The sequence below is a fragment of the Musca domestica genome, unplaced genomic scaffold (genome assembly GCF_030504385.1).
Source record: "Musca domestica strain aabys unplaced genomic scaffold, Musca_domestica.polishedcontigs.V.1.1 33, whole genome shotgun sequence".
Taxonomy (NCBI): Eukaryota; Metazoa; Arthropoda; class Insecta; order Diptera; family Muscidae; genus Musca; species Musca domestica.
In genome coordinates, this window is record NW_026712312.1 from 7,289,076 (window position 1) to 7,315,395 (window position 26,320).

General features: G+C 34.4%; 4 protein-coding genes across 4 annotated transcripts in view; 2 read left to right on the top strand and 2 right to left on the bottom strand.

Annotated features, from left to right (window-relative positions):
* The window catches only part of LOC101888471 (protein AAR2 homolog), a 107,284-nt gene that overhangs the window by 57,821 nt on the left and 23,143 nt on the right, over positions 1–26,320 (top strand). The gene's annotated exons all lie outside the window — the stretch shown is intronic.
* On the bottom strand, positions 35–13,279 carry LOC101887952 (GILT-like protein 1). Its single transcript, XM_005180524.4, has 5 exons — positions 13,194–13,279; positions 13,007–13,076; positions 749–883; positions 320–679; positions 35–237 (listed from the first exon to the last, which is right to left on the bottom strand). Exons 2-5 carry the CDS (start codon positions 13,064–13,066, stop codon positions 58–60), a joined length of 735 nt encoding a protein of 244 aa, XP_005180581.1. The 5' UTR covers positions 13,067–13,076; positions 13,194–13,279; the 3' UTR covers positions 35–57.
* Positions 15,251–16,342, top strand: LOC101887786 (dolichol-phosphate mannosyltransferase subunit 3). The gene is made up of 2 exons (XM_005180523.4): positions 15,251–15,627; positions 15,723–16,342. Exons 1-2 carry the CDS (start codon positions 15,478–15,480, stop codon positions 15,855–15,857), a joined length of 285 nt encoding a protein of 94 aa, XP_005180580.1. The 5' UTR covers positions 15,251–15,477; the 3' UTR covers positions 15,858–16,342.
* Positions 18,149–23,985, bottom strand: LOC101891920 (protein yellow). The gene is made up of 5 exons (XM_020035717.2): positions 23,460–23,985; positions 19,716–19,906; positions 19,276–19,654; positions 18,846–19,210; positions 18,149–18,786 (listed from the first exon to the last, which is right to left on the bottom strand). The coding sequence occupies exons 1-5, from the start codon at positions 23,689–23,691 to the stop codon at positions 18,655–18,657; spliced, it is 1,299 nt and encodes a 432-aa protein (XP_019891276.1). The 5' UTR covers positions 23,692–23,985; the 3' UTR covers positions 18,149–18,654.

Genomic DNA, 26,320 nt, shown 5'->3' on the forward strand with positions numbered 1-26,320 from the left:
TTTTGCATGGCTATAGTAGAGATGTTGAAATTTATTTTTGTTTTTTTTGCGTTTTGCTTAGTTGAAAAGCTTTGTCAAAGCATAAGCCAAGAGACCCAAGAAAGGAGCAGAAACGGCAGCAATGCTTACAGCTGAGTTACGGCTGGCACAGATTTTCGGCATGGGTTGGGAAATGTAGCTGCACAAGACACCGACGAAATCGCTTTGGGCACGGTCGTTGACTTTGACATCGTATTGCTAGAAAATGGAAAGGGACCACAAAAAATAATAATTATTGCAATTGTATTTGCATTAGTTTTGCATTATTGTTTTCACTTACATTTTTGAAGACCACAACGGGCACACTCTTCAAGGGATTCATAAAATGATTGGTGGTCTGACCATGCTTCATCAACAACTGACTGCCTTCGGTGCTGTTGGCACAGGTTTGAATGTTCTCCCACACGTTGATGTGATTGTCACGGGCACACTTGGCACCGGGATATACATTATCGGGGAAATTCTTGCCGATTTTCATCATGCAATTGATAAAGTCCAAAGTGAGAGACTCGCGTGTGAACTCCACCTGATAGGAGTTGGCCTGAATGTGTTCAATGGCACAGGCATGCACCTTGTTGCCATAGCATTCATTGGGACCATGATGGCAGGTGAACATAACATCCGAACCTTGTGTGGAGAACTAAATGCCGAACAAATACAACTCTAATTATTCCCCTATGGACATTGTAAAAATGCAGCCACTACCTACCTGAGATTTGCCGAATGGCACCCATTCAATGTCAACGTGGTCTTTCAATTCACCCTTAACGGCTGGATAAATTTGCTCCGTGATCAGCTTGGCACTATCCGGGCACAGCGATTCATAGTAGACGGTAAGGGGCACCTGAAACAAAGAGGGAAGCAAAAAAACAAAACGTTGAAACAATGCGAAGTCTTGTAAACAATGCTGTCATCATAAAGTTGGAATTCGATTATCTGCTCTATTTGAAGTGCTGTTATCCAGCTCTCATCCTGTTGACGTAAATAAATGTAAGTGGTAGTCATTTCATGTTTTGTTTTTGCTTTTATGAACGCATTTCCGTTTCCTCTTGTTGTTTATGTTGTGTCAATGCACATAATGTAGCCAATTTGTTGTTATTTTATAAAAGCATACACTTTTCAAATAAGTAACATGATTTAAGTTACAAATATTGTTAACAAGAAATATTGAAATAAATTGACGATGATAAATTATTAGAGAAGAGACTAAAAATAGTACTCAAATATATAAACTTAGGAATTTCCCTTTGAAGGGAAAACCTTTTTTCTTCCTAGCGACCCTAATCTAAACTGAACCAAAATTAAGAAAATAAAAAAAAAATATTTTTAACATTTTAATATTCCTAATAATATTCTATATATTCTTCTTTATATTCTTATTCATATTATCATGGGTGCTAGTACCCAATTTAAAATTCTTCGGAATCCGTGCATTTTGGATACATTGTGTCTTTGGCAATGTTACCGATAAAAATACGAGTAATATTTTGTTAACAAATTTTATCCTCCAAGGGAGTCATCAAAGGGGTCTTTTTGGCTATTTTTTAAATATGATAAAAAAAAACTTCCTTTTAAAGGTATCGTAGCAGGTCAAAATATTCTATAAAATTATTTGTCATGAAATTCTACCATGGGTTGTAGAAGACGTCAAAAGTCTAAGTCCTACCTAAACACCAGGAATTCATATATATGAAAAACACATTTTAGGGTTAAAACCGTACTTGGTGAGAATTTGTGCAAAAATCTCCAACAAATAATCATTTTAGAATGATGACGTCAAAGGCAAAAATATTCTTTATAAAATTTCAATATAAGTCTCCAAAGAAAAGAAATTCCTAATTACATCAAAAAAAATATTTGCATCAATTTTGCAAAAAAAAAAAAGAAAATATTCCCTAATGTTTGAGCAATTTTTCCTCGGACTTTTATCGAGTTGACGGCTGAAAGTAACAAAAAATCGCATGTAGGCGGAAGGCGTCTAAAGCAGAAATATTTTACACAAAATTTCTCTATAAATCTCAGAATAAACCATTTATCTAGGAACTACAGGGTGAGATAAAAAAATGCAACAAAGTCAAACGCCATAGTTTCCACATTTTTTTAAATTTTATTGAATGAAAGTAAAAAAATGTCGGAAATAGGATCAAATTTTAGAATAAGTTTAGATTTGTTCGAATTGGCCATCTTCGGCACGAATTGTGGCCTTCAAACGGCCAATGAAATCGTAACACGCTGCCCGAATGTCGCTCTGCGGTATTTTGGCCCATTCTTGCCGAAGCGCTTGCCTGAGGTCACCGACACTTTGGTATTTTTTAGTGCCAACCTTGCTTTCCAAAATACTCTAGACACAATAGTCCAACCGATTAGTATCCGGAGATTTTGGTGACCATTGTGCGCTGGAAATGAAGCGAGGAACCTCATTTTGTAACCATTCTTGGGTGGGTGGCGTGCTGAGTGTAATGGTGCTGAGTCCTGTTGGAATGTCCAAGTTATGCGGACAAAATGTTTGCGTGCCCAAGGCTTTAATACCCCAAAAAATTTGTCGACATAATATTCGGCATTTATTCTGATGCCACTGTCGATTAATACGAGCGGAGAGCGACCATCGGCTGTTGTGGCGGCCCACATCATCACCAAGGCCTGTTCTTAAGTTCTGGTGGCCAACTAAAGGCGCACATTTCGGCCAAGCGAAGCAACTCTTTAGCTCTTTTGAGTCTATTTTCTTTCTGTTGCGGTGTAAGTTCTTGCACTTTTTGATCTTTGGACTACATCCAGAATCATTTGTACAGAAAATAGCTCATATCGCTTTTTGAAATAGTACTCGTGTAGGGATAACTTTGATTTCTAGATTTATTTTTCATGATTTGAATATATTTTCAATTTATTTTTGCCAAAATTTGGTATTTTGAGTTGTTACTATGTAGAAATGCTATTTATAAAATTTAGGTTAACCTTTGGGCACAGTACTTTAATATTGATACCTCCTGATTTAAGTTATTGCAAAGGTCTTGTCCATGTAGTTTTATTCTGATCAAGAATATCTCTGGGGTCTATATTGTATATTTCGATGTGTTACAAGTATAAAATAATTTAAATAATTTAAAAATTGTCTAAAGTGGTTGGACATTTTTACATCGGCCAAGAACCAGCTGATTTTTGAATCAAATGATAATACTGGAGGGTTCTTTCAGAGCAAAATTTTCCCAGCTCTCAGTTACTCAAGTGTCAACATTGCTCTCTTCACTCACTCTTATTTGGTGGACTTTTGGGAGATGAGGAATATCTTAATTTCAAATCAAATTCGCCTTAAAGATAATGAAGTTTTCACCTCACACTGACAAGATATCGCGTAGCGTGATCATTTAATTAAAATAAATGGATAAAAGCTTGAAATTTTAATTGGAACTTTAAAAAATTTAAAATTATGCCAATGGCCCATATTTACAAATGTTTGCAGGAAAGGCAAATGAAAGTCGCTTAAAAAAAAACATTGGAAATTGAGAGCTGTTCCAAAACAAATTTTATATATTCTATTAAATTAGATATACAGGCCTGTGTCGTTGAGCTGTTTAACCAGGCCTATTTTTCATGAAATCTTTTTTTTTTTTTGGTGAAAATTGCCTTTGAATAAGTTTTTGATGGATGTTCACAAAAATATTGCCGAATATGCGTGATATCGGTTAACATAACTGGGTTATTTTAGGGATTCGGTGACTAATTGTGGGTTAACTTTCACTTTTCTTTTATAGTTTGAAGTAAAGTGTTTATTGCCCTCCATAATCCCAAAGAACAAAAAAATTTCTTCAACTGCATGCGGGCGAAAAATTAATTTCATTTAACCCTTGAATCAATGAGAGGCGGCATCTCATTGACCCACAAAATGCAAAGCTCAACGACATTGTCTTCGAGAGAAATCAATTAAGACCCTTAAGGGGAATGCGGAATACAGTCAGTGGGCCAGTCAGCCAGCTATTCCAAAGAGTTACAATTCACATTTGCTTTAATAATAGAAATCTCTATACAAATTCTAATTAGCTGGACAATGTTAATGAATGAATACATCTCAAAACTGTAGCTGTGCTGCAGTTAGCTAGCGAAAGTTGTAATGCAGACAGACATACATAAATATGTAAGTACATATGCATGCATGTAGTTGAGGTATCTTGAAAATAAAATGTTAAACATGACATCCGCCAGGTCTATAAATTATAATTTGTCGAGATTGGTCGGGGGGAAAATGCTAATTTTCCTATACTGTATAGACACCATCAATAATTTGATATTGACACGATATGATCCAATGTCGGTTTGTTGGGGGTTTTTGTTTAAAATTTTTCGTTTTGATATATGTTTAGCGGTTTATAATTTAAATCATGCAGCATATGAAATCAACTTTTTTAAAATAATAATAAGTTATTTTTAATGGAAAAGGCACAGTTTTCAAACTTCAAATATTAATAAAAAATTGAAATAAAAATTGATATATATATATTGACAAATTACTACACCTATATGAAAGCTTTTACAGGGTAATTTTGCATTTGGAGTGAATGGCTTGACTACAGATGCATCTACAGTATTGTGAGCCTAACTGGACATTTTAAAAATGTAGATATTGTAAATATTATCATTGAATGCCATTATAGGCAGATATAAGCAATGTTGAAAATTGAGTGATAAAATAAAGTGCGGCTACAAAAAAATGCAAATATATAAAATTATTGCATAACTATGTTTCAGAGGAAAATCAGCAGGTTTTGGTGAAATGGAAATATTTAGGCGAATAATTAATTTGGCGTTCCCAAACAAGAATGGGCGATTGGAATTTTATGCAACAGTGACTTCGAGACATCGAAATTCACTGCCAATTTCAATGATGCATTAATTTCCCACTGGCCAAGCCTTTGAAGTTATGTATTATGTCTGCCCAAGAGGAAACGAGCAATTAGAAACTTTAGCGGGTATGCAATTGCAACTTCTTTTTTGAGGTAGGGGTTACAAATGCATTTATTTATTTTTGAATGCCCTCCATCATTTGCAATGAATTTGGCAAATTTTCAAAAAAAAAAAAAATAAATAAATAAACAAAATCAGTTCAAATCTTAAAAATACCAAATGTAGCTGTTATATTAGGGTCTAAACGACGATGTGGACCTGCATAGGTAACCTTTGTCATAAGCCATTAGAATTTTCAAATGCGAAAGTTGGAAAAAAAAAATTCGCAAATAATGTCGCTAAAATCATCAAAATACCGAATATCGGGACGTGCGTGGACCTGCACGGACAATTTTCTGTCATAGGCTGCAGTATCCGTTATGAAATTCAAATACCAAATTTGAAATGATTCCGGTGAATAATGTCGCAAAATCATCAAAAGACTGAATATCGGGAGATACCGCTATATTGGAGGGCTATACAAAGATGTGGACCTGCACGGAGAATTTTTTGTCACAGGCTGTAGTATCCATTGAGAACTTCAAATACCAAATTTGAAACAATTCAGGTGAATAATGTCGCTAAAATCCTCAAAATACCGAATATCGGACGGTGCCGTTATATGGGTGCTATACGAAGACGTGGACCTGCACAGACAATTTTCTGTCATAGGCTGTAGTATCCATTACGAACTTCAAATAACAAATTTGAAACAATTCCGGTGAATAATGCCCCTAAAATCATCAAAATACCGAATAACGGGAGGTACCGTTATATGGGTGCTATACGAAGACGTCGGCCTGCACGGACAATTTTCTGTCATAGGCTGCAGTATCCGTTACGAACTTCAAATAGCAAATTTATAAAAATTCCGGTGAATAATGTCGCAAAAATCATCAAAATACCGAATATCAGCGGGTACCGTTATATGAAGGCTATACGAAGACGTCGACCTGCACGGACAATTTTCTGTCTTTTTCCGGTGAATAATGTGGCTAAAATCATCAAAACATCGAATATCGGGAGGTATCGTTATAGGGGGCAATATGAATGCGTTGACCTGCACAGACAATTTTCTGCCTTAGGCTGCAGTATCGATTACGAACTTCAAATACCAAATTTGAAACAACTCCGATGACTAATGTCGCTAAGATCATCAAAATACCGAATATCGGGAGGAATCGTTATATGGGGGCTATACGAAGACGTGGATCAGTACGGACAGTTTTCTGTCATAGGCTGTAGTATCCGTTACGAATTTCAAATACCAAATTTTAAACAAAAATACCGAATATCGGAGGGTGCCGTTATATGGGGGCTATACGAAGACCTGGACCTGCGCACACAATTTTCTGTCATAGGCTGTAGTGTCCATTACAAACTTCAAATACCAAATTTGAAAAAATTCCGGTGAATAATGTCGCTAAAATCATCACAATACCGAATATCGGGAGTTATATGGGGGCTATACCAAAACATGGACCTAAATGGCCTATTTTCAATACCAAAAGCCCTGCAGTTGTAATATACATTTGAGTAAAATTGTATCAACTTGCTTCATTTCGTTCGGAAGCTAGAGTGATTTTCATAGACATAGAATTTTATGCTGATCAATAATACATATACTTTATATTTCGAGGTGTTATGTATATTTATATATGTATATTTCGAGGTGTTTTAAAGGAATGACAAACTTAATATATATATGGAGGGTAAAAAATAGAAGTGTATCGGCGTTTTGAAAATAAACATCGCAAAGTAAGCTAAATAGAGGGAGCAATTTTTGTAAATTTTGGGATTAAGATTTCTTGAAATCGTATATTTTAGGTGTGTTGTGGATTTGGCAACATGGCATATCAAACACGATGATTATTTTTATCAGAATTTTTAACTCTCAAGCGAGTCAACAAAGGGGTCTTTTGGTCTTTTAAATGGCTAGAGAGGGTATTCATATCATTTGACACTGTCAAAACGTGCCTCATCGAAATAACAACCATAGGTCTCTGTGGACCAAATTCGTTTCAGGACATTTGGAGTCGAGCTAGTCTGTCTGGTGCGCACGATCCACAACACAAGATGTGTTATAAAGATATGAGAGATCGGACCATTTCATCTGGTACCTCCCCCACACAGGGTTAAAGTTTTAAATAATTGTAACTCTTATAAATTGAAGGAATTCACCAGTATAGTCCAAACCTGACACGTCGCAATATTTATATCATATTTATGTAGGACCGATACGGAATGGACAATATTGGCCAATCCCCGCGAGACCTACTCCATATAGGGTCAAAAATTTGAATAATCATAACCGAAGTCAAGATATATTTAAATAATCGAACATTGGCTGAGGGTATACATCTTTCGGCAAAACCAACTAATTTAATGAATAATCCATTATTTTCCATACTCAGGTAATTCAGAAAGTAGTCTGTTTACAATACCTTGACAGGGGGTTATTCGGCTCATACAGCTTCCAACTAAATATTTGCTGTATTATAATAATTGGTGTATATTTACAAACATTATATATATCGTAGTCATCTCCATTTAATTTATATCAGGCGATGATGTAAAGGAAACAAAGTTTCACAAAAACTGCTTAAAATAAATCTTCTTAACCGGTTTTTGCACAAGCGTTTTTAACCCAACAAAAAAATAAATAACTTATTAGCATTCATGTACATAGAGTGTTTTAGGTCGAATCAGAAAAAAAAAAACAAAAAAAGAGGAACACGGCAGATAACAATAAAACAAGTAAGAATTAACAAAACAAAACAAAAAGATGAATTATTACAAGTGTTGGAATACAGTGCAGAAAAACAATTGCTTTGAGTTCTTGCCCGTTGTTGCTTTCTTCTTCTTTAAAATAAATATTCAATAAAGAATTTACTTTTCACATTTGTATTTGCTCAACCGTTGCCGGTTGCCCCCTACACCCCGCCGTTTAACCTTTCTTTCAACGGGGTTAGATCATCAATATTGGCAGCCGGCAAACCCAGGCTAAACACACGTTTCCCTTGCGTCCAGCAGCCATGGTTCATGCCATTGAAGTCAATTCAATTAAACAAAAGAATCAAACGCGAATGTTGAGCGAATAAAATGTGAAATTTAATATTGACATTTAATGACGGGATTTTTGTTGTTGTGAGAAACGGTATTGAAAAAGGTGTGCATGTATAAAAACATATGCACATTTATTTTTAAATGATTCTTTAGTGAAATCTAAAAAAAATCACGTTTACGTTTGTACCTACACTGCAACAATGAATTGAATAGTAAGTTATTAAATGTTCATCACAGATGTTGTGAGAAAAACATGCTAATTCCCAAGATCGCTAGTCAATTTTTGTTTTGCTTCATTGAAATTCAATTTTAAATTAATTTTTTTAATTTGTTAGAATGTTGGTATTGAGACAGGAATCACTCGGGAATATTATATGCACGTATTATTGACTATTTTCTGTACGTTTTACTTGCATGTCCGGTTAGTTAAAATTTAGACGAGTAACAATTTAAGGGAAGACGACCCATATTGTCCAAATGATGTAGGGGAAAATATGGATGGAAATGTAGTAGTGTAAAATTAGTTAATTTATAGTATTATCCAACGTTGAATGTTTCTAAATATTATTAATTTATTGCCCGAAATTTGTAAAGATTTTTAAATTAGCTGATGTTACTGAAAAATTATACCCGCAGCCATATGCCTATTGCAATATCATTTGATACGGTCCATTCCTTCCGATACCATTCAGACTTAGCACATCTCAATATTTCCATCAACACAAAACTTGTTATAAAGGTGGTACAGATCGAATCATTTCTTGTGGTATCTCCACCAAATAGGGTTAAAGATTTTTGAAAAATATCTTACAACGTGCTATATCTAAATATTTCTCTTAACCAGAAATCCTATATGAATATGTAATTTGTCGGAATTTGTGATTTCGCATAAAATTGTATACAAATGTTCGATTTCCATCAAATTTTTAACGTACTAATATTTTTATCTGTATTAGATAAGTATAAAAATGGTCCTCTATATCTGGCACCTCACGCATATTTCCATATTTTCCAAAAATTTTAACATGTTTCACATAAAGTATAGGAATCTGGCACGTTGTAATATTTATATCAGTCTTTGGTCAGATACAAAGTCGTCAATATTGGCCAACTGCTTCGAAACCTTCCCTATAAAGGGTATAATCATAACTTAAGGCTGGGAGTATACATCTGTCGGCAGAACCGACTGATACTATTTTACTTGTTTTGCTAGCATTTGACGTACATATCGAACCAAACCATGGCGCAATCAATAGCTGATCTTCTAAATGAGTTGTCAAACACTTATTGTGATGGGAATCACATTACGAAAAGATAAACAAACAGTAAACAAACACATTTCGGCTGATTGGTGTACCAACATTTTATTGCGCCATGGAATTAACGCAATTTTTAAATATTTTTATATAAACGTATCTGAAATACCAGTAAGACTGTTTGGATAATGCTGTTAAACTGAAAAAAAAAAACATTAAGTGGGTTATATGGGGGCCCTACCAAAACGGGAACACCTCTCTAGACCATTTTATACTTCAAGTATTGTCATCTACCAAATCTTCTAAAATACCAAATTTGGAACAATTTCGTGAGTAAATGTGACTACGATTATCAAAATACCGAATATAAGTGGGTAAAGTAATATGTTCGCTATAGGAAAACGTGGACTCAAATATTCAATGTTCTGCCACCGGAACGAGAACCCATTATGAACGGCAAATACCAATTTTCATACAAATCCGTGAAAAAATCTTCAAAATACCGAATATTGGGAGGTACCGTAACATAGGGACTATACGAAAACGTAGACCTAAATATACAATGTTTCGCCACCGGAGCTAGAACCCATTAGGAACTACAAATACAAATTTTCAGGCAAATCCGTGTATAAATTTGGCAAAAATCATCAAAAAGCCGAATATCGGTTATATGGGAGCTACGTGGACCTATGTAAATAATGTTACGCCACCGGAGCTAGGACCCATAATTTTTTGACAAATCCGTGGAAATGTGGCTAAAACTATCAAAATACCGAATAGCCCCGTTATATGGGGGCTATACCAAAACGTGGACCGATATATCTGATTTTCAATACCAACCATCCTAGATACAAAGCAAACAACGGTTTCAAATTTTAAAGCTCTACATCAAACAATGTGAACTGTATCGCGATATCAACCGACAGACGGACATCGTTAAATCGACTGAGGATTTTATGCTAATCATAAATAAGTATACTTTATGGGGCCTATGACAAATATTTTAAGGTGTTACAAACGGAATGACAAAGTTAATAATAATTAATAATAATCCAAGGTGGAGGGTATAAAAATACGTATTTTTTCGACGAATGAGAAATTTGCTGTCAAAACGGTCAAAAATCTTCCCATTCACTGTTTTTCAAATAGTCTTCATCCGTCTTCCAATATAGTCGAACTTTGTAATTATGGAAGGCTAAGCCTTTTTTGGTTGATTTGTCTACTCAAAAATAGTAATTTGTATAAATTATTACCAAATCTTGCTCGATAATCCAAAACTCTAGTAGTTAGAGCGATGAAGAGAGCAAATTTACAGTTGAGTAATTGAGAGTTTTCAAATTCTCACTTGGAAGCTTCTCTCAGTAAGAATTTTCCATTATCATCAGCTGATTGAAAAACACTGTTTTATGGCCGGTGTGAAAATATTTTAAAACTTTAGGCAACCAATTAAATATTTTTTAGATAATAAACATTCATTATTATTGGTGTTTTGAAAATTTAAATTTTGATTCCATTTTCCCAACAATTCAAAAATGTAACGCAAACATTTTGTTCAACATCAGCTGATTTATTGCTGGATGTTTTGCGTTATTGACAAATTTATTATTTCAGTCCTTAATTTGTTCATATAAAACCATTAGCCGGACCAACATGCAAGACACTTCGTGACGAACCGACACATACACACATTTAAGCCATTAGAGATATAGAGGGAGATTTGTTGAAACGATTAAAATATTTAAATTATAATCGTTACGATTTGCGTTGAATAACAATGAAGTTGGCAAATAACGAAAAATGTAGCAAAACAAACGTACAAATCGCTATATATACATACATAAATTGTTATTTTATTTTGACTGCTAACCTTGTGTGTGAACAAAAAAAAAAAAACAAACAACCCATTTGTCACCAAACCAATTGGTCGATGGTTTTAAGATGCCAAATCTTTTGAATTTAAAACACAGGTAAAGGTTTTTTTTTATACCTTACATGTTCTGATAAAACGCATTTTTAAAATTTTTAATTCCTTTAATTAATAAACGGCGTAACTTGAAACAAGTAAAAAAGCAGTAAGTTCGGCCGGACCGATCTTTGAATACACTCCAACATTTAGAACGATTTTGGCAATTTTTCAAAAAAATAAAATCTGTTAAAAATTCTATTAAAATCTTAAAAATACTGAATATAGCCGTTATATTAGGATCTATACGACGACGTAGACCTGCATAGGCAACTTTTGTCATAAACCATTACAATATGCAAATGCGGAACTTGAATAAAAAAATTCCTTGAATAATGTAGCTAAAATCATCAAAATTCCGAATATGGGGAGGTACCGTTATATGGGGGCTATACGAAGACGTGGACTTGCACAGACAATTTTCTGTTATAGGCTGTAGCATTCATTATGAACTTCAAGTACCAAATTTGAAACGATTTCGATGAATAATGTCGTTAAAATCATCAAAATACCGAATATCGGTAGGTACCGTTATATGGGGGCTATATGAAGACGTGGACTTGCACAGAAAATTTTCTGTCATAGACTGTAGCATCCATTACGAACTTCAAGTACCAAATTTGAAACGATTTCGATGAATAATGTCGTTAAAATCATCAAAATAACGAATATCGGGAGGTACCGTTATGGGGGCTATACGTAGACGTGGACCTGCACAGACAATTTTCTGTCATAGGCTGTAGCATCCATTACGAACTTCAAATACCAAATTTGAAACATTTTCGGTGAATAATGTCGCTTAAATCATTAAAATACCGAAAAAAGCAAGGTGCCGTTATATGGGGGCTATACCAAAACGTGGACCTACGTGGCCCATTTTCAATATCAAAAGTCCTGCAGATATAATACACATTTGAGTAAAAATTTGTCAACCTACTTCATTTCGTTCGGAATCTAAAATGTATATTTCGAGGTGTTACAAACGGAATGACAAACTTAATATACCCTCCATACTATGGTGAAGGGTATAAAAACGTAATTTAGGTCTCGGTGTAAGGTAGGCTTAAATGGATAAATATTTATCTATTTTTGTTGAGTTTCCACCAACAAACTTATCTTCCCCATACAAGTCGTTGTTGACGTAACAATTTCCATGTTGTGGCATTACGAAAAACAAACCTTTTTATGGAAAACCGGTTATGCATTTTCACTTACACTTTACCGAGAAAATGTACAGTTTTAAACGATTTTCTTATCTGAAAGAAGGAAAATTCTCAGTAGTGGTGGAGGTAAGGCATGAAAAAAGAGGTCATTGATCGTGACGTCGCCCAAGTTACCTGTTGTGTATGTCGTTGTTCGAAATAAGGGAGACATTGTTTTGGGCCATTTGAAAAATACCGGCTAAAACTGAATAGGGTTTTTGTTGTTTTTTTTTTTCTTTCATTCCCTATGGCGTTACTCATTGTTATTATTACTAGCCTGTCCGTACCCAGTTATTTTCCATCGAAAATTTCAAAACAAAGACCAGTTTTGTGTCATTTGAACACACAAAAAAATTAACAACATTTCTTAACTGCTTACTTCTAGTATTTATTTTTTTTTTTTTTGTTAAGATTCTCTTTTCAGTATTTTGTGTTTTGTTCTCAAGAATATACGTGCTAATTTTTATTAATTCTGAAATCATCAGCAGCGAACTTAGCTTTTGTTTAAAAATACATTTTCAAGTTAAAAAACCGACTTCACTTACCTTGACTGCACTTGCTGCAGCAATTAAAACCACAAATAATCCCACAATTTTTTGACTCATGACTGACTGGCTGATGATGACGATGATTTAAATGCCAACCGTGTTTTTGTGCACAAAACAATTAATTAGAAAGAAAAAATAATTAAAATTTTATCAGACGCTTTTTCGGTGATCCGTGAAATCTTACCGTTCCACTGCGTTGTTCAAAACCAACTGCCACCGCTGACTTTAAGCCGTTGTTTTGTTGCCACAACTTGGGGGGATCTTTTTAAACAACAATAATTAATCAGCCATCTGTAGAGCTTGACGCATTTTCTGGGTTGGGTTCGTTCGTTTGTGGATTCAGAAAAACAAGTTTTGAGTTAAAAATACAATTGGAGAGCAGGGTTAATGCTCTCTCTCTCTTGCTTGAGTGTTGGATAAATCGAAATGAGCGTAAGATAAATTCAGCATTTTAACCCTCTAAAAGGCGTGGATGTATTTTTGATACAACATTCAATATTACTTCCAAATGGTGTTTAATTTCTTATAATAATCTTGCATTTGTGGCTATTCATTTTTTATTTGAAATTCGAGTTATTTAGCATATAATTGGTCTGTTCCTAAACCTGCAAGGTTCTACCAATTTTCCAATATTTTTTTTTTATACCCTTCAACCGATTTCCCATACATCCTCAACCGATTTCCCATACATCCCATATGGCCAATATCAGTCCAAAAGACCTGAATTTAAGTACAACCGACCGAATTCAGTCTATGAGCCAGTACATCAAATTTGGGGAAAAATGGTTCAGATATTGCTATAGCTCCCATACATATGTTTCGTCCGATTTGGTGTTTAAGCCCCTCACATTCGTAATATGCATTTGACAACGCCGGCAAATCTCAAACCCAGATACCACCAGTAACCTAAATTTTAAATATCAGAATTTTATTTATATCTTTTCACTCAATACCGAATATAGTACCATTCAGTACTTTTCGTAAAATTATAGTACACATTTCCGAAACCACCTCTATATTTCCAGGCTACCCTTGAACAATGACATTAATACCAAATTACACATTTCAAGTACTATTTGTTCACCCAGTACCAAATTGTACCAAATATAGTACTATTTAGTACTTTTCCTGCACTTGTAGTACACATTTCTAAAACCACCTCAATATTACAGACCTATAACCAAGAGGGATCCCAATGCCAAAACTTCGAAATTCCAGCTCTATCGGTTCACTCTCTCCCAACTGTTCCAAATTTAGTACCATTTGTACAGTTCGCACACTTAATACATATTTCCAAAACCACCTTCATGTATCAAACTAATATCCAAACTTGATTCTCGTACTCGTTTGTAGCTCTATCCGTTCACATAATACCAAATGCTACCATATTAGAAGTTTAGTACCATTTTAGTACTTTTTGTTATTATTATGAGTTCAAAATTCCAAAAAAAAACATTGGAAAATTTAAAATTTCTAAATCATTCAAAATTCTAGCCCATTACGTTTGTCCAATTCAAAGTATTCAATTTTTGCTATATTTTCGTACGTTTCAGACACTTTTAGTACGAAATTCCATACTTATCACATGCCTACGCACCAAGACTGACCCACGTGCAAAATTTCAAGAGCATTGATTTTCGATAAGTCACTCTGTTATTTCATGGCTCTTTTGTATACATAATTATAATTCTTTTGTATATTGATTACATTTTTCAAAACTTATTTTTAAATTCAAAACAATGTAACAGATTTCCATTTCTGAATACGCTATGCAGTTCATACGTTATACGTTGTCCGTTTGCGATGTGTTACTCATGCAACACGTGACTACCGATTACTGCCAACACATTCATCAATTCATGATGGCGTCACCGGTACTTTTAGAGCGCCGTTGGAATTGATTAGGCATTATTGTGATTGGAATGACAGCAGCTGCCTTTGGGTATGTGTCATGGTAGAAGAATACAGGTAGTCGCTTCGACACAGCTGTTGGGACAATGAACTGTCAAACCGATTTTGGAATTGAAAATGTTGAATGAAAAATTATTAAAATTTGTAAAAATTGTTGAGAAATGCATATTGTAACAACCTTCGATTTGCATCGTATAAGAAAATATATAAAAATCTTATTTTTGACAAAACAATTTTAAAAATTTTACATATCAATGTTCGCAAGTGTTGATGCATCTACCTATATTCTTCTACCATGGTATGTGTAAAACGTACGGTGAGAGTAAACCAATCACACACAAAAAAAAAACGGGAAGAAAAACAACTAGTAATAAACGCCGCCTAACAATAAATTCAGAAATAATTGAAATAATCGTCAAAAAATCTGCTCAATAACTAAATTATAAGAGATAGAGTGAAAATATTCCAATTTGAATGTCAATTTCTAACATTCCCGTTGCCTTTTTTTTTTGTAAATTAAGTTAAGCAACGAAAAGAAACGAAAGACTTCCATCAAAATGACAAATCTACAACGTTGGCTGATGTATTTGATAATGTTCCTTATTCCATATTTTCTTTTGCTATCGTCTGCCATAAAAACGCCCGGACTTCAGGCGTTGTTGGTGCCTCTGCAAGTTTTGCCTTACGTGTTGGTGTTGATGTTCGGCGTAAGTAACTCGATTAGAATGGAAATTAATGCAATTTTTTCGGGATCTAAGTATAGAGAATACATACATTATTCAAAATTTACTTATGTTTGCAGTTTTATGCCGCTGGTACAGTTCTGTATCGTACATTTACATTCAATGATTGTCCCGCCGCTGCCGCCGAATTGCAGAAAGAAATTGAGGAGGCTCGCAAGGATTTGATTACCAAAGGATTTAAGTTTCGTGATTAGGACATCGCCGCCGTTGTCAAATTGGAACCAAAGGATTTTTGAACATAGGACTGGCTTGTTTAGAACGTGTGCGACATGTTTTAGTGGTACTTAGTTATAATTGGGTGATGTTATAAGCAAATAGAGTTAGTTGTCTTTTGATAGTCTTTTTGTAAATTTAATTTAAGATGGAAACGTTTATGAAAATACATAAAGGCGACTAAAGTATGTAATATAATGTTTTTAATAATCATTTTTATGAACTTAATATTAGACTCACACAATTTTTGGTACCAAATGCCCATTAATGCTAATTTCAGAATATTCAGGGAAAATGATTTAGAACATTTGGGTAAAATCGATTGATTATTATTCGAGAATGAATCTAAACAAGCTTTATTGGATCTTAAATGATTATTTGAGTGGATGGAGGTTAAATGATAAGTATAATTAATATACGCCGTCTTATTGGCGCTGTAGAATAAATTTGAATTGGAATCATGGAAGTGTAGAATTACTTTTTCTTTGATTAAAAACATTTAAAATATTAATTCATGATGGTCCTGAGTGTCTATGAATCTCAAGATTATTCCACATTGAATAGATTAATTGATTTCTTTGCCGGCATTTATCCTTTGACTTGCCTGCCCAAGATTGCAAGCAGTAAAGTTTGTAGCCAATGTTGGAATGAGAGTCACTGATGGAGTGCAGGATAGATGTAGATATATTGGCACGAAATGTACTGAATGGTACAACATTTGGTTTTGGGTGAAGGGATAAGTATAGAATCTTCAAATTTCATATTGACGTCTCTGTATCTGGAATTGATATATGGAGGTGGTTTCGGAAATGTGTACTATAATTCTACTAAAAGCGGTATTAGGTTAAGTAATAGAGCTGACATTTTGTATAGCCCCAGCCTCGAGTTATGATTATTCAAACTGTTGAACCTCATAACGAGTCAATGGAGGTTTCGAAGCAGTTGGCCCATAATGATCAATTCGTAACTGACCTAAGGCTTATATAAATAATTCGACGTGACAGATTTCGACTATATCGACTACTTTTTATAGAGTTGCATGCTTATTTCGCTTTCTTTGAGCGTTTTGTTTTTCCAAATTTTGAACCCTATGTGCGGGAAGTACCAGAAGAAGTGATCCGTTCTCTACCATCTTTATAACAGATCTTGTGTTGATAGAAATATTGAGATGCACCATGTCTGAATAGAATTCTATGTTAATTTTGTGTTTAATGAGCTTCATGGATACTCGAAATATTGACCTTTTGTGGGGGAGGTACGAGAGAGAAGTACCGATATATTCCATCTTCACACCAGACCTTGGGTTAATAAAAATATTGTGATGTGCGTAATTTGAAGAGAGCCGGATACTTATTTTACATTTTATTATCGTTTTTGCTTTTCTAAACTTTGACCCTTTTCCATCTTTTTAACATATCTTGTGTTGATGGAAATATTGAGATGTGGCAAGTCTGAGATGATTTCGGGTGTGTATTTCGTGTTTTATGAGCTTCACGAATATTCGAAATTTTGACCTTTTGTGTGGAAGGTACTAGAAGGAGTGGATCGATATAATCCATCTTCACAACAGATCATGGGTTAACAAAATATTGTGATGTGCGTAATTTGAAGATAATCCGACTCTTACATCACATTTTATAAGAGTTTTACTTATTCACAATTTTGACCCTTTGTTTAGGAGGTACTGGATGGAGTGGACCGATATTGTTCAAATTCGCACCTGACCTAGCACTGACGCCATTAGGATTTGGAAAATTGAAGCAAAATCGGATAATCCTTTCTCTTCCTGTGCAGCAAATTATTTTCTTTGAAAATGTTGACATTTTGTGGGTGAGGTACCAAAAGGTGAACTAAGTTTGACAATAATATTACAATTTACCAAGTTTAAATTAAATCGGATGCTCCCTTTGAGAGTTATAGCAGCCTGTATAGCCCTAGCCAGACAGACGGACGGACGGACATTGCTAGATCGACTCCATTATTTCGATGAGGTATGTTTTGGCCGTATCAAACGATATATACACTCTCTAGCCATATGGCTGAGGGTATAATTTCTAAATGTTACTAACTTTGCTATTCATGAATGTTGAGAGCTGGAATCCCTAAATTTAATATTGAGGTCTCTGTTGGTATCGGGGAGCTGGTTTTTTGATATGCATACCGTAATTGGTATAAAATTAGTAATGGGGGAAATCACAGGTCTGAAATCCTGAATATTGATTATGAGGAGATTGTTGGTTTCTAGGGTTTACATATGGTGACGTTGAAATAGTTTGTGCCACAATAATTGGATGTGGGTCAATGCAGCAATCGTTATCCTCCTAGGTAAACTTCAAAATTAAACATTTTGAAGACTTTTTGTTGTAAAAGATAGACATTTTTTACCATTCTTTCCGAAAAGTAAAAAAAAAATTAAAAGTCTGAAAATTCTTTACGGTGCATGAAGTTTTGATTAATTTTTTTTTTGGCATGCTCATGGCCAAACTGAAAAAATTGTGGATTTTGAATAATGAAAAGGCCTAACACGAACTCTTGTTACGAATCTAGAATTTTAGGGTGGACGTTTCGCTGACAAAGTAGCGGGTACTTGCTATTTGTCCATAATATTGTGCACATTCTGATTTTATTTTCACTCTCCATGCAATAATTAAAAAGTTAACGCTTTTCAATCTAACATCAATACAAAATTTATTTATTAAAATACTATAACATACATACACTTACATATCTATAAACGACAATGATATTTACATAAATATTAAATTTTTGTAATAATTATTAAATATGATTGGATGTTGTAGTATCCATTGCTCCAACAGTACAATGTTCATTGCGAAGCAAATTTTTTACTCGGCAACCAATAATTTGATACATGACTTGTTCACCTGCCATAGTATTACCCATAAATAGCTATAAAGAAAAACTCAAGCATTTTTATCAATATTTTTAAATAAAAATCAAAATATTACCTTAGGCTCTGTACTTAAGGCCCACAATTCCTGGTGTTTTTGGCGATGTTTTGTTAATTTCAAACCGGTGATAAAACGCCATTGTTGCGGTCCATAAGCCAAGACATTTAAATTATCCGCCGAATATTTGCGACCCTCCTTCCAACTAACTAAAGCATTCGACCCAATGAGGGTGCAGTAGAGATTACCATAATCATCCATTATCTCCGATTCACATTGCGTACCACGTGAACCCAAAACGGTGAAATATTTAGCTGTGGCTAAAATTTCTTTTGGATAATACCACAACGATTCGTTGTTAATTAAATGTAAAGGTATGCGAACCTCATTGAAGCTATTCAATGAGTGGAAATACAAGTAACGAACTGAAAAAAAATAATATAAAAAAAGGTATTAAAATATAAAGGATATTTCTAAAAGTAATCTTTACCTTGTAATTTGGTATTCTTGGGACTCAAACTGACAGTAAATATACCATCATGAGCATTATTGATCAACGTCCTGTCCGGTTTCATGAGATCATGCTCAATGCGCCAAGATTTATGTTTCAGCATGTCGTAGACAATCAACCCATGGCCCCAAGCATCGGAGATATAAACATGTGTGTGGTTACATTTATCTTCCGACACCACACCTGCCACCATATCTGTGTAGACGGAAATACCAGCTTTATAGTTATTCGATGGAAGTACAAAACGTTGAATTAACTGATCTGTTGTCAAATTGAAGACTAAAATTTGTGGTGGACACCATTGTAGAGAATTTATTTGCCCCGAATCAAGTACCCACAAACGTTGGCATTCATCGATCTAAAATGGAAACATTTCACATTGAATGTTTAAATATTTAAAGAATGTGATTGATATTTACATATGTCCTTAAGGCTGATGTTATGGCCGAACAATTTGTTCCATGGCTATGATGCCACTCATAACTGGGATACGCCTGTACCTTTGGATTTAGTTCTGTTTGATGATCCGCATTCCTTATCGTGGCCAATGAATAGGGTACCCCGAAATTTAGTCGTGGAATTGTTAAAAATGTTCGATGATTACTATTTTCTGAAAGAAAAAGACAAATCAGATACATTTTAAAACCTTTATAGTGTAACGTTTTAAGAAATCCCTGAGCTTTACTGAAGCAATGGATGATCATAAAATTAAAGTCAGCGTAAGGCCCTAAGTTTGCTTAAATTAAACATAAACTTCGTTGTTAAATGTTTGAGCGCACAAATCAGCCAATAAGATGCCGATTAGCGGATATCAGTTTCAGAATAAAAATGGTGATGTAAAATGTATGCCATATGGAATTTTCCTGTTGATGTTAAGAATTGTTTGAATCATGATTGTAGGATATTACTGACTACACCCTTTTGGGAAGCAATATTTCAGATTTTTCGCGGTGCTTTTAGGATGCCGAAGAAAGCATTTCATTTTAAAGTTTCTAATTTTTTGAGCCTGATTCAGCAGCATTTCTTTTTCTGACATAATTAAAAAATACGCTCACGTGCTGCCGAAATTTTTGGTTAGTTTTTTATTGGGCTTACAATCGTTACTTGGATCTGGTTTCTTATACCCTCCACCTTAGTATATGGGGTATATTAAGTTATTGTTAATATTAATTAAGCAGAACAAAATTTCGTCGGTCTATCCAAATGGGGAAATCACCTTATCTTCCTAACAGAATGAAGTAGGTTAATTAAATTCTGCTAAAATATATGTTAGGTACTTAAAGTGTATGATGTAGCTCCCATACAATGATACTTGTCAATTTATGATAAAGTAAAACTCGATTTTTGTTATTTTTATGATTTTAGAAATATTTTTTTCACAAAATTGTTTTAAATTATGATCTGAAACTCAAGATTAAACTTCGGCTTTGCCGAGCTTAACATTTATTTTTACTTTCACTTGTTTTGCCACAGTGATTTTTTTTGAATAATTCCTGCGGAAGATATCTCCATTCAAAAGCCATCTTGTAAAATTAGTGTAGACGAAGGAATGTTGGTTTATTTTTGTTTTATCCACATGGCTCTCGGCACGCTTTTGCATAGCCAACATGCAGATTGAACCAGTTAACCTACTCGAATTCAAAAACACATTTCTCCGTTTTTAGGAATTGCATTTGATTCTTGATCATTATACCTACATTACCCTACCTGACAAATATCCTACAGTTTTTTATATTCTTAACATTTTAAATTTGAGTGACTTCAATATTTCCACTCTACCCCTGAAACGACATAGACGACATTTGTAGTAGTAGAGTAGTGAAATAACTAACTGATTGAAAATCAGCGCCCAGAAGGGCAGTCTTGGTGCGTAGGCATGTGATAATAGAGGTTTTTTGGAAATTCGTACGAAAAGGGTATGAAAAGTACTAATATTGAAATACTTTGTGTTGGACAAATGGATTGAGCTAGAATTCTGAAAATTGGAATGAGAATCACTGATGTATTGCAGGATAGATCTACCAAAGGCTTTTTGGGAAATCGAACTTAAAGGTTACGAAGAGTTCTAAAATGGTACTAAACTACTAAAATGGTAACATTTACTATTATGTGAACGGATGGAGTTAAAAACTTGACATTTGGTACGAGAATCAATATTTGATATATGAAGGTGGTTTTGGAAATGTGTACTAAGTGCGCGAACTGTACTAAATGGTACTCTAAAATTATACTAAACTTCTAAAATGGTATCAATTGGTATAATGGTAACGGATAGGGCTAAAAACTTTGAAATTTGGAGAAGTTTACTTTTAGGTAAACGGATTAAGCTAAAAGAGATGGTTTTGAAAATGTGTGAGAACGGATACAGTGGAATGCTTAAATTTGATATTTAGATTACTGATGAAATCTGTGTTTGAGATTGGGCGGTGGTTTGAAAATGCGTCCAATATTTGTACGAAAAGTACTAAAGTTGGCTGGGCTCGAATCCTGAAATTTAATATAAATGTCACTGTTTGTGTCTGGTGTTCAGATCTACTGGTGGTTTTGCAAATCGGCACTATAATTGTTCCATTTTTGGCGTCTGGGATGTAGAGTTGTAGATTGTTTTGGATATGCGTAGTAACTGTTACTAAATTTGATATTGGGTGACGGTATAGACTTTAAATCCTAAAATTTGTATATGGATGTCACTATTGGTGTCTGGTGTTGGAGAAGAAGCAGTTTGTTTCGTGTTATAAACGTGCGAACAGTTAAATGTGCTATAAAATGTGCCGTTGGGTGTTGGGATAGAGATGGAATTCTGAAATTTGTTATCGACGTCACTGTTGGTGTGAGGAAGGTGGGTTTGGTAATAATTTTGATATTGGTTCTTAAGATAAGCTGGAATTCTGAAATTTGATATGGAAGCCACTGTTGGTATATAGTTTTGAGAAAAGCTAGTAAATTTGGAAATGCGTAGTATCATGTTACAATAAAAAAAGAAAAATATTGAATAAAAAAAAAAAAAAACAACCTGTTGAATCGAATGTTTAATAATTCTGACGGAAAGCAGGCATAGCCTTTGGTTACCTCCTTATTGAACCATGTGTTTTATGAAGTTTGGTTTTGAAATTTTGTCGTAGAAATAATTAACAAATTGTGCATTTTAAGTACTAAATTGAACTGGTGGAATGACTTTAAAATTTTAAGGTGGAAATTTATTTTCAACCTCTAACAGAAAATGTTTCAGATCGTAACTTTTATCGTGACTTGGAAACATTAAAAAGAAAATTTATATCTTAGATTCATGTTAAGACTGAACTTCTTATAAACACAATCCTCTTACAATTATATTATGTTTCAAATTATAAGAAAGTAATCCGGTGCAATGGATTCTCCCCTCTGCGAATAGTTGAAAATGTCGATAAATCGGTTTTAGATATTTCGCCGAATTTAAAAGAAAATTGAGTGATCATGGTCACATTAACAAATATTTTTTTGATTCGAATCTCTTCCGATTCGAATTGATTGATCAAGTATTTAATGCCATAACAAGTAATGCCAGAGCAGAGCCATGAACATATACCCGGCTAATCTTTTTGAACGTAAGGCATTAAATTTTATAATAGTTTTAAAATTTGTCTCTAAAAAATTTGAAATTACAACTTCTATCCTTTTTTTAACATGGGAGAGAACGAAATGTACTCTCATACAATCACAATTAGTTTTTTGAAGTACCATCACTGACAATTTTTTTAATTTCTACTCCATCAAGGAGTAGGTGCAAGGATAAGTATGGGTCTTGCTTGAATAAAGTCCGTTGCGAAATATTCCGTAATATTTCGATTTAATTTTTTTATTTTTTTACTGCGAGATTTTTCTACAACATCTTTATAGTGTGATTTTTAATATGATTATTAAAAATTACCAAAATTCGGAATCTATTAAATTATTTATGACCATATCTGTGTCCACGGTAGTTCTCACAGTACGCATAAAAATATATGTTTTTGTTAGTCATTTTTATTCAAATTTCTATTGCATCGACCCATCATTAACTGTAAGGACATATGTTCTCCAATTTGGCCATGTGCTGCATATTTCACCAACGAGATTATTTACGATTTCGATTGATCCAGAATTTCGAATAAATGTTGACACACTTCATATTTATACATATATACCTTTATATTCAATATCAATATCCACTGGTAATTGTATTCGATTCAAGTCATAATAACCGGCACTTATGGCTGCACTGCGTTCGCTTTCACTGGGGAATGTCAGTTCAATGCCCCGAGTCCATTTGTGCAATGTGTAGAATTGTCTCTGTTTCAAACGATTGACATTTTCGCTGGCAAATACCAGATATGAAAATATTATTTCAATTAAAACGAAAATTTTGAATTTTAACATAATTTTTTTTGGTTTAACGCGATTCGATTTCAATCAAATTCAAAGAACTGCCTGCGATAGGTCTTTACCACACCTTTGTTGGATGACAACTGAACATGCCACAGAGACGAAAGGTAAGACATTTACTCATGTCGATGCTCTTGGCTGCAACATCATGAGCTGCGGGATGCCATTGTTTGCAACGAATCTCGTAAAACAAAATCGAAATCTCAAATAACCATTTCCAAATGCATTCAACCTTCAGAGGCATCCATCTAATAAGAAGATCGATGCCCAAAAGACCGACCGATTGTCAAAGAAGTGTGTGTGTGTGTATGTATGTAGGCATACACATACATCATCGGAGGTGTGGAATACAACACAGTGGTGGAGATATTCAGGTATGTGATGGAAATCATTTCGAATCGTTTTGGCATAAATCTATATTTTTATACCCTCAGCCATATGGCTAGAGAGGATATATATCATTTGATATGGCCAAAATGTGCCTCATCGAAATAACGTTTCGAAATACGTTTCAGGACATTTTGAGTCGATCTAGCGATGTTCCTCCTTCCGCCTGTCTGGCTGGTGCGCACGATAACTCTCGAAGGCAGTATCCGATTTGGTTCAAACTTGGTACATCGTATTGTTATTGTCAAACTTAGATCGAGTTCGGAGATGGGCAATGTCGGTCCACTCCTTCTGGTACCTTCCACACAAAATGTCAATATTTTAAAAGAAAATATTTTACTGCACAGAAAGAGAAAGGATAATCCGACTTTGCAAACCTAATATTTCATCAGTGCTAGGGCAGGTGCAAAAATCGAAAATATCGGTTCAGGTACTTGATGGAGTACCTTCCCCACAAAGGCTCAACATTTTGAATAATCATAACTCTGACATAAGAGTCCGAATGTCTTCAAATTACACACATCACAATATTTTTACTAACCCAAGGTCTGGGTAAACTCCTTCTGGTACCTCCCCCATAAAGGGTAAAATTTTGAGTATCCATAAAGCTCATAAAACACGAAATTAACATCTGATTCCATTCAGACTTTGTATATCTCAATATTTCCATTAACACACGACCTGTTATCAAGATGATCCAGATTGGACCATATCTTCTGGTACTTCCCCCAAACAGGGTTCAAGATTTTCGAAAAACAAAACGCTCAAAGAAAGCGAGATAAGCATCCAACCCTCTTCAAATTTCACACATCTAAATATTTTTGCCAACCAAAGATCTGTTGTGAAGATGATATATATCTGCCAACCCATTCTGGTACCTCACCCACAAAGGGCCTCAATTTCCATTTTAAAACTTTAACAAAAGATTGGACAATGCCATGTCCGAAAATGCTATAACGAAATGTAATTAAACTTACGAACTCATATCATTCATCATGTTTTTAAGCTTAATTCCTTAATAAGCAAAACTGTGCAATAAAAAACTCTCCCACTGTGTTTTAGCTCTCAACTGAAATTCACACACATAGCACTAATTCGTTCCGGCTTGACTGTTTGTTGGTCAGACATAGAGAGGAAGAAACCCTTTTGTACCTTCTGTCCGCTATTTGCTCGTTCGTTGTTTGACGAGCCCTCCCAGTTTGTCGTTTTGTTTATTCAGACATTCGTTGACTCTAACAGAAGACCCACTGTTAGACACTTGTGTACATGTGTGTGTGTGTGTGTGTGCGGCAAAGAAATGATAAAATGTCTTGTGTAGTGATCCTTGATCTTGACTACACTTGTCGATACCGAAAATTCCCAGCAGACCTTTGTTTGCTCTTTGCGAGTGCATATAGGCGCTAACAAGGCCTAATTGACTGTTTATGCCGCTTTGTCTTTCGAATGCTCTTGGGAATAGAGTTCAGTGTAAGTTTACAGTGCATTTCATGAGAAAACCAGAAATATAAGGTGAGTACGATAAGCCAATAATTTGTGAAAATCATTACAACATTTTGTGTCCAGTCTGTCTGGCGGAGAGTGAAGAGAACAATTTTGACACTTGTGTTGCAAATTCTTACTGGGGATATATTAGCTCTATCTGATTACTTTTTCTACAAAAATTGTCTAGCAATTTATTTCTAAAAGAGTAATGTTTAAGCTATGGAAAGTAAACAGATAATCAGCTGATTTTTCAAAACAAAACAACTTATCCCCCATAAAAGGAAACAAAATAGCGGGCATTTGCCAGACCCGCTACTTCGTCAGCGAAAAGTCCACCTTAAATTTTAAGATTCGTTCCAACAGTTCGTGATAGTCCTGTTAAGTACTCAAAATGCACAATTTGTTCAGATTGACAAAACATTTTAATCAAAACTTCATACATCGTACTATTTTTTTTAGTAAAAACCTTGATCCAAATTTAATAACTTTCGTACAATTATAGTACACATCTCCATATCGCAATCGCAGATACCAACAGAGACATTAATATCCATTTTTGGGATTCCAGCTATATCCCTTCATCCAATACCCAATTTAGTACCACTTAGTACATTTCGAACAATGTTTGTACACATTTCCCAAAACCAGCTCCATATTTCAATTTCAAATACTAAGATAGACTTTAATATTAAATTGGAGGATTCCTATCCCTATCCATTACTTTTCCTACGAATATAGCACACATTTCCAAACC